The following is a 15725-nucleotide window of genomic DNA, read 5'->3' as shown; positions in this document are numbered from 1 at the left end:
AGAGCCGTATGTAAACACGGCTTCCCCGTGCTTCACTATGGCGGCGCATCGATCGAGTGATCCCTTTTATTAGGGAGACTCGATCGATGATGTCAGTCCTACAGCCACACCCCCTACAGTTGTAAACACGCACACACTAAGTGAACCCTAAATGTTACAGCGCCCCCTGTGTTTAACTCCCAAACTGCAACTGTCATTTTCACAATAAACAATGCAATTTAAATGCATTTTTTGCTGTGAAAATGACAATTGTCCCAAAAATGTGTCAAAATTGTCCGAAGTGTCCGCCATAATGTCGCAGTCACAAAAAAAAAAAAAAAAAAAAAAAAAAAAAAAAAAAAAAAAAATCGCTGATCGCCGCCATTAGTAACAAAAAAAAAAAATGCAATAAAACTATCATTTATTTTGTAAACGCTATAAATTTTGCGCAAACCAACCGATAAATGTTTATTGCGATTTTTTTTTACCAAAAATAGGTAGAAGAATACTTATCGGCCTAAACTGAGGAAAAAAATTTTTTTTTTTTATATATTTTTGGGGGATATTTATTATAGCAAAAAGGAAAAAATATTGCATTTTATTTTTGTTTATAGCGCAAAAAATAAAAACCGCAGAAGTGATCAAATACCACCAAAAGAAAGCTCTATTTGTGGGGAAAAAAAGGAGGCCAATTTTGTTTGGGAGCCATGTCGCACGACCGCGCAATTGTCAGTTAAAGCGACGCAGTGCCGAATCGCAAAAAGGGGCAAGGTCCTTTAGCTGCATTTTGGTCCGGGTCTTAAGTGGTTAAGAGAATCACTTTTACTGTCAAATAAGACGATTTACAAATATCCAACTATGTATTTAGCACTTTGCTAAAGTGATTCAAACTAATTATGAGGGTGGTGGAGGAAAAAAAAAAAAAAGTGCTGAAACTGCATTCCTAAAAACACAAGAAAGCTTGTTTCTGCCTCCCATGGGAGGTGCAGGAACAGAAGCATAATGTTCTTCTACCAGCTGAAGGAAGGCACCAGTTTGGAATTGATGCAGGTCATAGCCTGCAAGAATTCACAGCTAAAATGCTGAGCTAACACCACAACCGTACCAACCAGCTGAGGAACAACCAGCTCAGGCTACCAATTTAGAAACGCACAACTTGTCAAAACATAGGAAAAAGGATTTCCTTTCTCCAGCAAGATTATATTTGACTAGGTAAAATATAATCCTAGAGAGCTTTCACAACGGCCATGTCTGTTTTGCCGAGCAGGGGGGGGGGGGGGGGTGTAATCAGAGCTAAAACATCAGGCAGATGTAAACAAATGTGCATCCGTTTACATCAAACTACCTCAGGTCCATCACATTGTCAGGAAAAACAGGATAGGAAGCCGACCTTTTGAGTCTGATCGGAGACCACTTGTGTGGAATAAGCCACATGAACCATTATAAAAAAGGGTATATAAAAAAATTCTATATGAACAGCATACACATATAGATTTATCTAGCCAAGCTTAACAACGTGGGTAAAAAAAAAAAAAACTGCCAGCACCCACAGCCATTATAATACCAGAAGAGTAACTTTATCTTTCCTCTACTCTCAACCCATGGAACCCATATTTTTTTCGCAGCTTTTACAACAAATTAGATAAAAAAAATAAGACATGCGCGAGGCCCACTCCTCTCTCCTATTAGCCCGGCAGCCAGGAGAGGAGGAGAAAGGAGCGGCCAGACTGCCGGAAGTGGGAAAGGATACCTGTCTTTGACATGCATCCTGTCCCCCCTCCCCCCCGAAAGGTGCCAATTGTGGCCCCGGGGGGGGGGGGGGAAATCCAATGAGCGGAAGTTCCACTTTAGGGTGGAGCTCCACTTTAAGCACAAGCTGTCAGTTGCAGTAGCAGCCATCATCTTTCATCCATTTTCCTCCGCTAGTTCCTGGCTTGAAAGTGATCCAGTGGAATGTCAATTCGAGTTGCAGAACTGTCTTCCCTGGATGATACAGCAAGAGAGGAATCTAACAGAGCAGATCTGTGCTCGTTTGGGTGCTTTGAAGGGCAGGGGAGACATTTGGGTCTCTATAAAGAGTACCTGTCATCTGCCCAGTGGTGTCACATAGGGGTTTGTTAACCCCTTTTTATTGCCATAAAGTTAAAGCGGAGGCTCCACGACCCATCGATTTTTTTTTTTGTGTTTAATCAGTGGTGTTGTATATCTGAATTGAGTACTCACTTTTTAGGTGTATTGCAACATCTGCCATCTGTTTTCATAGTAAAGAGAAACTTATATTTTGCGATCTAGGCATTTGCCATTTTGCTTGTGGGCATTGTGAAGCCAACAAGCAATTACTTTCTGGAAGCGGTGAATGCTCGGCTCCCGGAATTTACCGTTGTATCCCGGGCATGCGCACTCTTTACGACGACCTTCGCCATAAACATCCTGGTTGTCATCACAACGGGCGGCGTCATTGAGAAACATCAGGTTGCCGTTCGCTGTGTATCTTGGGAAGCATGAGCCTGTGCTCCCAAGTACACACTGCGGGAGCTCCCATAGATCACTGTGGCGCTGGGGAGACGCCTACTCCCGCGGGAGTGGGATTCATCAAAATTACAAAAAGGTATTACCATTAAAAAAAAAAAAATATGTGTATATCCTACATGTCCCACTGGTGCGGTGGAGACAGTGTTGTGTTTTAGGTGAACCTCCGCTCTAAACGTATAACTTTATTTTTTTTAAACCACAACCCCACCCACCATGACCAGCACACACCCACAAATGCAAGTGCACACTCAGGGAGTTCACATGTACTGCACATTTCAGCACTCTTATCCAGTACTAAGGTATAAGGGTATGACATGCATATAGTAATGTGTATTCCAGCACCCCCTTCTTGTAGCTGGTTCTAGTACAATGTCATGTACAAAGTAATATATACCCCAGAACTTGTTCCCAATACTTAGTAATAGGGGCATGACATGTATATAGTAATGTATCTCCCCCGAAATTGGTTAAAGTGATATGACATGTACACCAACCATAACTTTATGTCCGCCCTCTTAATATTAAGTAGGTCACAGTTTTGTTGCCAAAGCAACCCTGACCGATTGAGGCGTGGATGCCAATAGACCTCTGAAGGTATGCTATGGTATCTGACATGAAATGGTCTGTAGCAGACCCTTTCAAGTGATTGCAAATGTTTTTTAAATAAGCAGGTTTATACTTGTGTGCTCTGTGCAATAGAATTGCACGGAGCGGCCCCAAACCTCTTTTTCTCTGGTCCCCTGCCAGAGCTCCTGGCTCCTCCTCTCCGGTGAGTGCCACAGAAAGACGCTTTCTATCAAGGCACTCAGGGGGGCTTGTTTCTGAGCTTTGCTGTCTACATCTATGGAAACAGACAAGGGGGACTCAGCCCTTGCTACCAGCTTTGATAGCAGCGGGCTCCCGCTTCTTCAGCAAATCCTGTGAGACCAAGAAGTGAGGCGAGAGAAGAGCCACAGAGATAAATCCAATGAGGACTCGGGGAAGTAAATGGAATGCATTTTAGGTAAAAATGGGTTCACACTAGTGCCGCATTTGGTTAACAGCAGGGGTCTGGTGCGTCCCCATTCACCATTTCAGCTCCGATTTTAGCCCCAAATTTTTGGGCTGAATTCGGACCTGAAACTGACCAAACGACGCACAGGACCCCTGTGCAAATTTGCACCAGAGATATGTGAACAGGCTGCATAGAGAGCCGGACACAATCTTCTACCATGCGTATTGGATGCGGAGAACTCCACATCCAATTCGCATAGGTGTGAACCCAGCCTTAAACACTGATCTGTTGCACTATTCTTGCAGTGTGGGTGCAGCTCAGTATACCCACCGTTTTCATGCAGGTTAGCAGCACTTTGCCATAGACTTCTATTATGTGCAGCTAACCCACATGAAAACTGGGGTATACCAAGCTGCACACATGCTGTGCGGGAGGTGCACTCAGTGTGAAGGGACCTTCCTCAAACCATTTTTTGCACATTATTCTGCTAAAATAGGCCACTGCCATCAGGAATAACTGTTTTCATGAAGGTGTGTACTTGGTCAAAGTTTAGGTAGGTGGTATATGTCAAGTAACATACAAATGAATGGCGGGACCCAAGGTTATCCAGCAAAACAATGCCCAAAATATCACACTGCTTCTGCTGGCTTGTCGTCTTCCCATAGTGCATCATGGTGCCAGGTAAGTGACACACACAAGCCCGGCTATCCACATGATATAAAAGAAATACGATTCATCAGACCAGGTCAGCTTCTAACATTGCTCTGTGGGGCAGTTCTCACATGCCCATTGTAGGCACTTTTGGCTGCGGACGTGAGTCAGCTGGGCACCATGACTGGTCCACAGCTATGTAGCCCCATACAAACTGTGATAGCCATTTTCTCCGCTGTCAGCTCATCAACTTTAAAAGCAACAAGTTTACTTGCTGCCCAATATATCCCACCAATGTTTAGATACCATTCCGAGGAGATAATCAAATGTTATCCCCTTTACTTGTCACTGGTCATAAAGTTACAGCTGATCAGTATAGTAATGCATATACCAAAACTCTGTGTATTCAGTTTTAGGGGCAAGACGTGTATACATTAATGTATATACACCAGAGCCGATTCCCCCCCCCCCCATACTATATGATACATATGTAGTAATGTACATCTCAAAACCCCCTCCCAGTACTCAATAATAGGTGGTGCTATGATGTACAATAGTGTATACATGTCCTACCCCTCATATTGATGCATACATTATTGGAAGGGCCCCCTCCATGTACAGATGTATACAGTATTATTGGAAGCCCCCTCCATACAGTATTATTGGAATCCCCCTTCATACAGTATTATTGGAAGGGCCCCCTCCATGTACAGATATATACAGTATTATTGGAAGCCCCCTCCACACAGTATTATTAGAAGCCCCCTCCATCTACAGATGTATACTATACAGTATTATTGGAAGGCCCCCCTCCATGGACAGAGGTATACAATATTGGAATCCCCCCTCCATACATTATTGGAAGGCCCCCTCCATACAGTATAATTGGAAGCCTCCCTCCATGTACAGATGTATACAGTATTATTGGACGGCCCCCCCTTCCATACAGTATTATTGGAAGCCCCCCCCTCCATACAGTATTATTAGAAGCCCCCCCCCCCTCCATACAGTATTATTAGAAGCCCCCCCCTCCATACAGTATTATTGGAATCCCCCTCCATACAGTATTATTCGAAGGCCCCCCTCCCTCCATACAGTAGTATTGGAAGGCCCCCCCTCCCTCCATACAGTAGTATTGGAAGGCCCCCCCTCCCTCCATACAGAAGGCCCCCCCTCCCTCCATACAGTAGTATTGGAAGCCCCCCGCCCAATACAGTATTATTGGAAGGCCCCCCTCCATACAGTATTATTGGAAGGCCCCCCTTCCATACAGTATTATTGGAAGGCCCCCCTCCATACAGTATTATTGGAAAGCCCCCCCCCCTTCCATACAGTATTATTGGAAGCCCCCCCCCTTCCATACAGTATTATTGGAAGGCCCCCCCTTCCATACAGTATTATTGGAAGGCCCCCCCCTTCCATACAGTATTATTGGAAGCCCCCCCCCCCCCTTCCATACAGTATTATTGGAAGCCCCCCCTTCCATACAGTATTATTGGAAGCCCCCCCCCCCCCTTCCATACAGTATTATTGGAAGCCCCCCCCCCCCTTCCATACAGTATTATTGGAAGGCCCCCCCTTCCATACAGTATTATTGGAAGGCCCCCCCTTCCATACAGTATTATTGGAAGGCCCCCCCTTCCATACAGTATTATTGGAAGGCCCCCCCTTCCATACAGTATTATTGGAAGGCCCCCCCTTCCATACAGTATTATTGGAAGGCCCCCCTCCATACAGTATTAATGGAAGGCCCCCCCTTCCATACAGTATTATTGGAAGGCCCCCCCCTCCATACAGTATTATTGGAAGGCCCCCCTCCATACAGTATTAATGGAAGGCCCCCCCCCATACAGTATTATTGGAAGGCCCCCCCTTCCATACAGTATTATTGGAAGGCCCCCCCCTTCCATACAGTATTATTGGAAGGCCCCCCCCTTCCATACAGTATTATTGGAAGGCCCCCCCCTTCCATACAGTATTATTGGAAGGCCCCCCCCCTTCCATACAGTATTATTGGAAGGCCCCCCCCCCTTCCATACAGTATTATTGGAAGCCCCCCCTTCCATACAGTATTATTGGAAGCCCCCCCTTCCATACAGTATTATTGGAAGGCCCCCCCTTCCATACAGTATTATTGGAAGGCCCCCCCTTCCATACAGTATTATTGGAAGGCCCCCCCTTCCATACAGTATTATTGGAAGGCCCCCCCTTCCATACAGTATTATTGGAAGGCCCCCCCTTCCATACAGTATTATTGGAAGGCCCCCCCTTCCATACAGTATTATTGGAAGGCCCCCCCTTCCATACAGTATTATTGGAAGGCCCCCCCTTCCATACAGTATTATTGGAAGGCCCCCCCTTCCATACAGTATTATTGGAAGGCCCCCCCTTCCATACAGTATTATTGGAAGGCCCCCCCTTCCATACAGTATTATTGGAAGGCCCCCCCTCCATACAGTATTAATGGAAGGCCCCCCCTTCCATACAGTATTATTGGAAGGCCCCCCCTCCATACAGTATTATTGGAAGGCCCCCCTCCATACAGTATTAATGGAAGGCCCCCCCCCATACAGTATTATTGGAAGGCCCCCCCTTCCATACAGTATTATTGGAAGGCCCCCCTCCATACAGTATTAATGGAAGGCCCCCCCCCATACAGTATTATTGGAAGGCCCCCCCTTCCATACAGTATTATTGGAAGGCCCCCCTCCATACAGTATTATTAGAAGACCCCGATGCTCCCCTCCCCCGCTCACCAGGATCCGTTTGAAGAGCGCGTTCTCCTTGGGCGGGAGGCTGACGCTCGGCATGTCGCGGCCGTTGCTCGCCCCTCCAGTCGGACTCGCCGTTCTACTCCTCCCGATTCCCTCGCCCGGTTCCCCTCGTGCTGTGGCCCGATTCGCCTCCTCCTCACGGTAGTCGGTGTGACTAGTCCCGTGTGTCAGCGATGTACCTCTCCTCCTCCCTGGCCTGTCAGGGCCCCGGCCGGGCGCTTCACGTGGTAACTGAACAGACCCGACAAGAGGCAGAGGCCAAAATGGCGGAAGGAGGAGGGACGGCTTCCCGGGTCACAGTGAGAGCAGCGCCTGCGCCATGACCCTGTGTCCGGCTCTTTCCGCTGACAGCTGTGTACGCCCACAGAGCACTCAGGGGCCCCAGTGCTGGGAGTGTGTGCGGAGCGGGGGGCCCCTGGGCTGAGGACATGGGCTCCTCACCTCTCTGTGTGCCACGAGGACTTCCTGACAAGGGGTGTCTGTACATATGGCGTGTCTCATGTGTCTGGCTTGTACTTTATTCACATGTCTTCCTTCCCTTCATGTCAGACTCTGCCATTCCTGTGGGAGAACCTTCCATTTACCTCACTCGGGGGGCCGAACATTGACTAATCTTGCTGGAGGATTCTTCCACAGGGGATAATGTGTTTTGACATTTGGCATTGAATGCTGTTCGAATACCCGAGCAGCGACTATTGGGTGCAGACGCTGTTCTGCCAACTATTTTTTTCTGGGTCCTTCAATTTATCAGTTAGGTCCCTTCCACACGGGTGTCATAATTTACTGATGTTTGCTCAGAGCCTTTGTGACGCCCGTGTGCAAGAGCCAAAAACTGGACGTAAAGACCTCAAAAATGTTGAGTAAAGGTGTGCGAGCGTATAGACAAGTAAAAATAATTTTCCATTTTCTCTCCCAAGCCAAACGGGAAGTGAGAGGAAATCCCTGCAAAGGAAATTTCTTGGGAACCCCCAGGTCACCAAAACTAGTGTCCCCATAGGAAGTTTTCCTTTCTAATATTTTTCTGGGGACAACCCAAAATTTGAGATTTTCTTTTACATTTAATGATAATGGTAAACAGAACTAATAGAGAGGGTGAAACGGGGCACGGAGTGCAATAAAAACTGACAAGCATTCTAATCTCTCTCCACTTTATCCAAAAACAAAAAAAGCATTTTGCCTCTAGCTACACACTTCCCAGCCAGGTCAATTCTGATATTTCTCTCCTACGTGAAAAAATATATATTGTTTTGCTAGAAAATTACTTAGAATCCCCAAAACATGATGCATATAAAAAGTCTACACATCCCTGTTAAAATGTCAGGTTTCTGTGATGTAAAAAAAAAATTAGACAGGTATAAATTCATTACTTTTTCCACCTTTAGCCTGGGTTCACACTGATGTGGGTTTGAAATTGTGCAAGTTTAGCTTATCTCGCACAATTTCAAACCTGTCAGTCCGACTTCGGGAGCTATTTCAGAGACATTTGTGCGGGTTCCTACACAGATGTCTATTGAAATCGCCCCCAAAGTCACCAAAAGTAGTGCAGGAACTACTTTTATGAATCGGTGCGGCATCGCAAAGCCTCTTCTAAAGATGATGCACAAGAAAGCCTGCAAACACTTTGCTGAAGGCCAAGCAGACTAAGGATATGGCTTACTGGAACCACGTACTGTGTTCTGATGAGACCAAGATAAACTTATTTGGTTCCGATGGTGTCAAGCGTGTGTGGCCACAACCAGGTGAGGATTACAAAGACAAGTGGGCCAGATCCACAAAGAGTTACGTCGGCGTATCTATTGATACGCTGCGTAAGTTCTACGATGCGCTGTCATATCTTTGTTTTGTATCCACAAAACAAGATACGCCTGAATGTGGGCTAGATCCTACCGACGTCTTAGTACGCCGTCGGATCTTAGGTGCATATTTACGCTGGCCGCTAGGTGGCGCTTTCGGTTGATTTTTGCGTAGAGTATGCAAATTTGCTAGATACGCCGATTCTCAAATGTACGTCCGCCCAGCGCAATTTTTAAATGTCGTTTACGTAAGGCTTTTTTCGTCGTAACATTACCCCTGGCTCTATGAGGCGTACGCAATGTTAAGTATGGACGTCGGGACAGCGTCGAATTTTCCCTCGTTTGTGTAAATCGTTCGGGAATAGGGCTTTGCGTAAGTTACGTTCACGTCGAAAGCATTGACTATTTGTGATGTGATTTCGCGCATGCGCACTGGTATACGTCCACGGACGGCGCATGCGCCGTTAGTAAAAAAGCGTCAATTACGTGGGGTCATACTAGATTAACATACAACACGCCCACTCCAAGCCTACTTTGAATTAGGCGGGCTTATGCCCGCAGATTTACGTAATGCCGGCCCACATATGGGAGCAAGTTCTTTGTGGATACCCTACGAGCCACTCTGATTTACGGCGGCGTAGCGCATATGAGATGCGCTACGCCCGCCTAAATATACGCCCGTTTTTGTGGATCTGGCCCAAGTGTGTCTACAGTCAAGCATGGTGGTGGGAGTGTCATGGTCTGGAGCTGCATGAGTTCTGTCGGCACTGGGGAGCTACAGTTCATTAAAGGAACACTAAAGGTACAATTTTTTTTTTTTTAAATAACATACATGTTATACTTACCTCCACTGTGCAGATCGTTTTGCACAGAGTGACCCGGATCCGTGTCTTCTGGGGTCCCTCGGCGGCTGTCTCGGCTCCTCCTCGCAAAAGCTTTCCACGTTCATGCGAGCTCCCTCGCATGGTGGAAAGCTTTTGCGAGCGTGCTCCCGTGATACAGCAGCGGCCATAGCCGCCGACTGTATCATTAGGCCCCACCCCCCGGCGCGCCGCGTCATCCGCTGTGATTGACAGCAGCGCCAGCCAATGGCTGCGCTGCTATCAATCCGCCCAGCCTAGCCAATCAACGGCCAGGCTGGGAACTGAGCAGGATGACAAGCACGCGCCTGGGACTTTCGAACGGTGAGGTAAGTAAAACGGGGGCTCGGGGGGGGGGGGGCGGTGCTGTCAGATGTTTTTTTACCTTGATGCATAGGATGCATTAAGGTAAAAAAACTTTTACCTTTACAACTCCTTTAAGGGAACCATGAGTGGCAACATGTACTGTGACATACTGAAGCAGAGCATGATCCCCTCCCTTCAGAGACTGGGCCACAGGGCAGTATTCCAACATGATAACGACCCCAAACATACCTCCAAGATGACCACTGCCTTGCTAAAGAAGCTGAGGGTAAAGGTGATGGACTGGCCAAGCATGTCTTCAGACCTAAACCCTAATGAGAATCTGTGGGGCATCCTCAAACGGAATGTGGAGGAGCACAAGGTCTCTAACATCCACAAGCTCCGTGATGTGGAAGAGGACTCCAGTGGCAACCTGTGAAGCTCTGGTGAACTCCATGCCAAAGCGGGTTAAGGCAGTGCTGGAAAATAATGGTGGCCACTCAAAATATTGACACTTTGGGCCAATTAGGACATTTTCACTTAGGGGTGTACTCAATTTTGTTGCCAGCAGTTTAGACATGAATGGCTGTGTGTTGAGTTATTTTGAGGGGACAAAAAATGTACACTGTTATATAGGGCTACAACTAACGATTATTTTCATAATCGATTAGTTGGCCGATTATTGTTTCGATTAATCGACTAATCGGATAATTTTAAAACAAGTGTGGTGTACAATTTAGTTAATATGTAAAGAAAAAAAAAAGCAATTTATTCTTAAATATCCATATGCAGTGATCAACAAAAAAATAACCAACTACACTAATTGTAAGGCCTTCTATTACCTCCACTTTCTCTGGGTTCAGATGCTGATCTTCCCTGCAGTCTTTAAAGTGATTTTTATTTTTTTAAACAAACTTGTTATACTTACCTGCTCTGTGTAATGGTTTTGCACAGAGCAGCCCTGATTCTCCACTTCTGGGGTCCCTCACTAATGCTTCTGGCTCCTCCTGCCCTCAGAGAGCCTCAATAGCAAGCTGCAAAGTATAGTATAGAGCGCCCCCTATAGCAAGGTAAAATAACTTCTGCCTTTAGAACCACTCACTGCCCAGGACTACATGTCCCATGTCCCATGAGGCATTGCTCCTCGCACTTTCACATTCACAAATTCTCAGGCACTTAGTGACATGTATGAATGGTGTACTGAGCTGTATGTGTGCTGCACTGTATTTCCTGATATGTAAACAAATAATGCATTCTATATGCAGGCCAACTAATCAACTGGCCGATTAATCGATTATGAAAATAGTTGACAACTATTTTCATAATCGATTAGTTGTCGGTTAATCGATTAGTTGTTTCGGCCCTACTGTTATACAAGCTGTGCACTCACGACTTTACATTGTAGCAAAGTGTCATTTCTTCAGTGTTGTCACATGAAAAGATATAATAAAATATTTATGTAGCACGTCGATTTATCGTCGCAAATGCCCTTAACCGCCCCCGAGAACTCTTCAAGCTGGTCACTCAGACTATGAATCCTGCTTGTTTAGAGGCCCCCAATTCTGATTCACAAGAATTTTGCAACGAATTATCGAATTATTTCATTAATAAAATTGAAAAAATCCGTGAAAGTATTCAGCAAAATGGAATCGTCACCAACTCCCCCCCAAATCACAAACCTAATACCCACATAAATCAGCCGCAATCACCAAAATTCACTCTAAAACCCATTTCCATCGATGCCACTAAAAATATCATCGGGACTCTGCGTAATAGCACAGCACCCAATGATATCATCCCCACTAAACTGCTGAAAGAAAGTGCCGATATACTGGCACCAGCTATCACGCAGCTCATAAACCAATCATTCAAGGAGGGCATGGTGCCCACCTTGCTGAAACAAGGTACAATAAAACCAATTCTAAAAAAACCTACCCTCGACCCCAAAGACCCAAACAACCGGAGGCCCATAACAGCTCTAAATGTCTTCTCCAAGGTAATGGAGAAAGTAGTTGTACAACAGCTGCAACTGCATTTAGACACCCATAAATTACTCGACCCGTTTCAATCAGGCTTCCGTCCGGGTCACGGAACAGAAACGGCGCTGCTCAAAATATGGGATGATGCTCTAGAGGCCGCAGACGAAGGGGAATCTTGTCTCCTGATACTGCTGGACCTAAGCGCGGCTTTTGACACTGTAGACCACGGACTACTACTGGCTAGGCTAGCTGAAGTAGCCGGAGTCGCTGAAGGTGTTTTACCCTGGTTCTCCTCCTTAGAAAACCGATCACAAATTAGTGAAACTGGGGTCTTTCACTTCTGAAAAACGTACGGTGTCATGCGGAGTCCCTCAGGGATCTCCCTTATCGCCCGTATTGTTTAATATCTATCTTCGCCCTCTCTTTGAAATCATCAGTAACCAGAAGTTACTTTACCACTCTTATGCAGACGACACACAACTGTATTTCCGCATCTGCAACAAAAAGGATCATTCTCTTGGACTAGAGAAATGCCTCACTCTAATAGATAACTGGATGACAAACAGTTATCTTAAACTCAATGGGTCGAAAACAGAACTTCTCCTGTTTCATGCTAACCGGAAAAATCACCCCGCGTCAACATGGACTCCCCCGCCCATTCTAGGTAAAACTATCACCCCTAGCACCAAAGTCAAAAGTCTCGGAGTCATTTTCGATACCTACATGACAATGGATGCACAAATAGGGTCAGTAGTCAACGGATCCCACCATCTGCTGTGCCTACTACGCAGACTCACGCCCTTTATCCCGAAAGAGGACATTGCAGTCGTGGTGGGAACAATCATCAATTCCAGACTCGACTACGCAAATGCCCTCTATCTAGGACTTCCCAAATACCAAATCACTCGTCTGCAAAATCGTTCAAAATACGGCCACTCGACTAGTGACTGGAAAAAAACCATGGGAATCAATCTCACCTTCGCTGAGATCCCTTCATTGGTTGCCAGTAAAAGACAGAATCACTTTCAAGGCACTCTGCCTAATACATAAGTGTATTCTGGGAAATGCCCCCCAATATATATGCGAAAAAATAAAAGCCCATAACCCCATTCGCATTCTGCGATCCACCAATCAAAACCTCCTCCAGATACCCAAAGCCAGATACAAGTCCAAAGGAGATCGAAGATTTGCAGTCCAGGGATCTCGCCTGTGGAATGCACTACCATCCACCATCCGACTGGAGTCGGACCACTTGGCCTGCAGGAGAAAGATTAAAACCCATCTCTTCTGAGGTCAAGGTTCCTTACCCATGAAATGAATACAGCGCCCAGAGGCAATTCAGTTCGCATGTGTTGCGCTTTACAAGTCACTCACTCACTACCCCTGAAGGAGCTGCTGGTTTGTTTTAGGTGGCATGTTACCTCATGGCTCCTCCGCCGTCTAGGGGTGTATGGTGGATAGCATTAACGGAATGTCCACGACAGGAGTCTTTTTCTGTGCTCTTTATTACCCAGCCGGATAAAAACAATAACACTTTGTGGTGATAGAAGAGTTGAAGTAGAAGGTGAAATAGCAGATTCAAGCATATCAAAAGGGAAACAGTCCTGCTTCCAGCAACACTTAGTCTTCTTCCCTACTCCAGGCGGAGTGGGTATAGCGTACCTGGACAGGCCTCTCTCACTGACCTGGCAGCCAGAGTATCACTCGGAACTTAGAGGAAAAGGTCTCTGCCACAGACCCTCCTTAGGATTGAGGTAGCGGAGGTAATCCTCCTTAAAAGACTTTGGCCTGGATCTCCTTCAGGTAGTTTACAGGTGACCGACTGACAGGTGAGCAAAGTCCATCCTTTCAGTATTCGGTTCCATTGATCCCCTAAAGGTGGGTGCCGCACTCGAAGAAGAACCCAGACCAATGGCGCCTGTCTCATAAATACCCTCCCCCAGCATGCACTGCAAGGAGAAACCCTCCTGATAGGCTGCTGGGAAAAAGCACCCAAACCTCGACTCTACTGCTGCCACCCATTGTCCTGGGGTGGGAACAGCACCCCAGGAACAACAGAATAAGCCCACAGCACAGCCAAGCTGAGACAAAGACCCAATTTGAATAGATTAACTGGATCAGAGCTAACTAACTCTCTGATCCCCCTCTAAATTTAACAAAGCACCGGTACTTGGAAGTAACCAGGCGCTACATTTACAAAAATGTGAGGGGTGTACATCAATGGGATGAAACTTCCTTGCCTCTTACTCTTGGCCAGAAACTCCCTTGAATGACTCAAATGTAGTGATGACTGGCAGCCGGAACATATGGACTCAGTAAGGCAGGGGTTGACAAATTTGCTTGGAATCTAGGAGCCAGCTAAAAAAGTTAGGAGCCAGAAAACGCGCCCCGTCGCGACGAGCTTGCGCGCAGAAGCGAACACATACGTGAGCAGCGACCGCACATGTAAACGGTGTTCAAACCACACATGTAAGGTATCGCCGCGATTGGTAGAGCGAGAGCAATAATTTTAGCCCTAGACCTCCTCTAACTCAAAACATGCAACCTGTAGAGTTTTTTAAACGTCGCCTATGGAGATTTTAAAGGGTAAAAGTTTGACGCCATTCCACGAGCAGACGTAATTTTGAAGCGTGACATGTTGGGTATCAATTTACTCGGCGTAACATTATCTTTCATAATATTAAAAAAAAATGGGGATAATTTTACGGTTTTATTTTTTAATTAAAAAAAGTGTAATTTTTTCCCCAAAAAAGTGCGCTTGCAAGACTGCTGCGCAAATACGGCATGACAGAAAGTATTGCAACGATCGCCATTTTATTCTCTAGGGTGTTAGGATAAAAAATATATATAATGTTTGGGGGTTCTAATTAGAGGGAAGAAGATGGCAGTGAAAATAGTGAAAAATTACATTAGAATTGCTGTTTAACTTGTAATGCTTAACTTGTAATACCAACGGCCACCACCAGATGGCGCCAGCTTACACATCTGGTGGTAATAACTTGTAATACCAACGGCTCACCACCAGATGGTGCCAGCTCACAAAAAAAAAAATTTTTTTTTTTTTGCCCCCCCTTCCAAGCCAAGTCGCCAGGACCCTATTTCTAGTCGCCATGGCGACCTGGCGCCCGGGATTTGTCGACCCCTGCAGTAAGGCATATGCCCAATGAGTCACCAAGGCTTGTAGTGTATATACACCAATGGGATGGAACTTCCACGCCTCTTACTCCTGGCCAAAATGGGGGATGATCTCTCCATCCCTTGAATGGCTCAATGTAGTGATAACCAGTCAGGACTGGCAGCCCCAAACAATGGATGGATCAAGTCTTCCTTATGCACCTATGGGCCAGATTCACAGAAGAAGTACGCCGGCGTATCTACTGATACATCGGCGTACTTTCAAATTTGCCGCGTCGTATCTTTAGTTTGAATCCTCAAACCAAGATACGACGGCTTCTGGCTTCGATCCGACAGGCGTACGGCTTTGTACGCCTTCGGATCGTAGGTGCAATACTTGGGCGCCCGCTGGGTGGAGTTTGCGTCGTTTTCCGCGTCGGGTATGCTAATTCGCTTTTTACGGCGAGCCACGAAGGTACGCGCGGCTGTCGCATTCTCTTACGTCGTCGCTAGTCGGCTTTTCCCGGCGTATAGTTAAAGCTGCCATTTTGTGGCGTATAGATAGACCTGCCATGTTAAAGTATGGCCGTCGTTCCCGCGTCGAATATTGAATTTTTTTTTTTGCGCAAGTCGTCCGTGAATAGGAAAGGACGTAAATCACGTCTACGTTCAAAAAATGACGTCATTTCGCGCAAAGCACTGCGGGAAATTTCGAAACGGAGCATGCGCATTTCAAACGGCGCGGC

General features: G+C 46.2%; 1 protein-coding gene across 1 annotated transcript in view; it reads right to left on the bottom strand.

Moving 5' to 3' along the window:
• NAA15 (N-alpha-acetyltransferase 15, NatA auxiliary subunit) overlaps window positions 1-7215 on the bottom strand; it is a 62375-nt gene extending 55160 nt beyond the window's left edge. The window contains exon 1 of the mRNA XM_040331134.1: window positions 6913-7215. Coding sequence (XP_040187068.1) covers window positions 6913-6966 — 54 coding nt within the window. The 5' untranslated portion in view covers window positions 6967-7215. The remainder of the gene's footprint in view (window positions 1-6912) is intronic.
• Window positions 7216-15725: the final 8510 nt, after the last annotated feature.

This window comes from Rana temporaria, chromosome 1 (genome assembly GCF_905171775.1).
Source record: "Rana temporaria chromosome 1, aRanTem1.1, whole genome shotgun sequence".
Taxonomy (NCBI): Eukaryota; Metazoa; Chordata; class Amphibia; order Anura; family Ranidae; genus Rana; species Rana temporaria.
The sequence above is the reverse complement of the archived record's forward strand: the minus strand, read 5'-3'. Positions and strand labels throughout refer to the sequence as shown.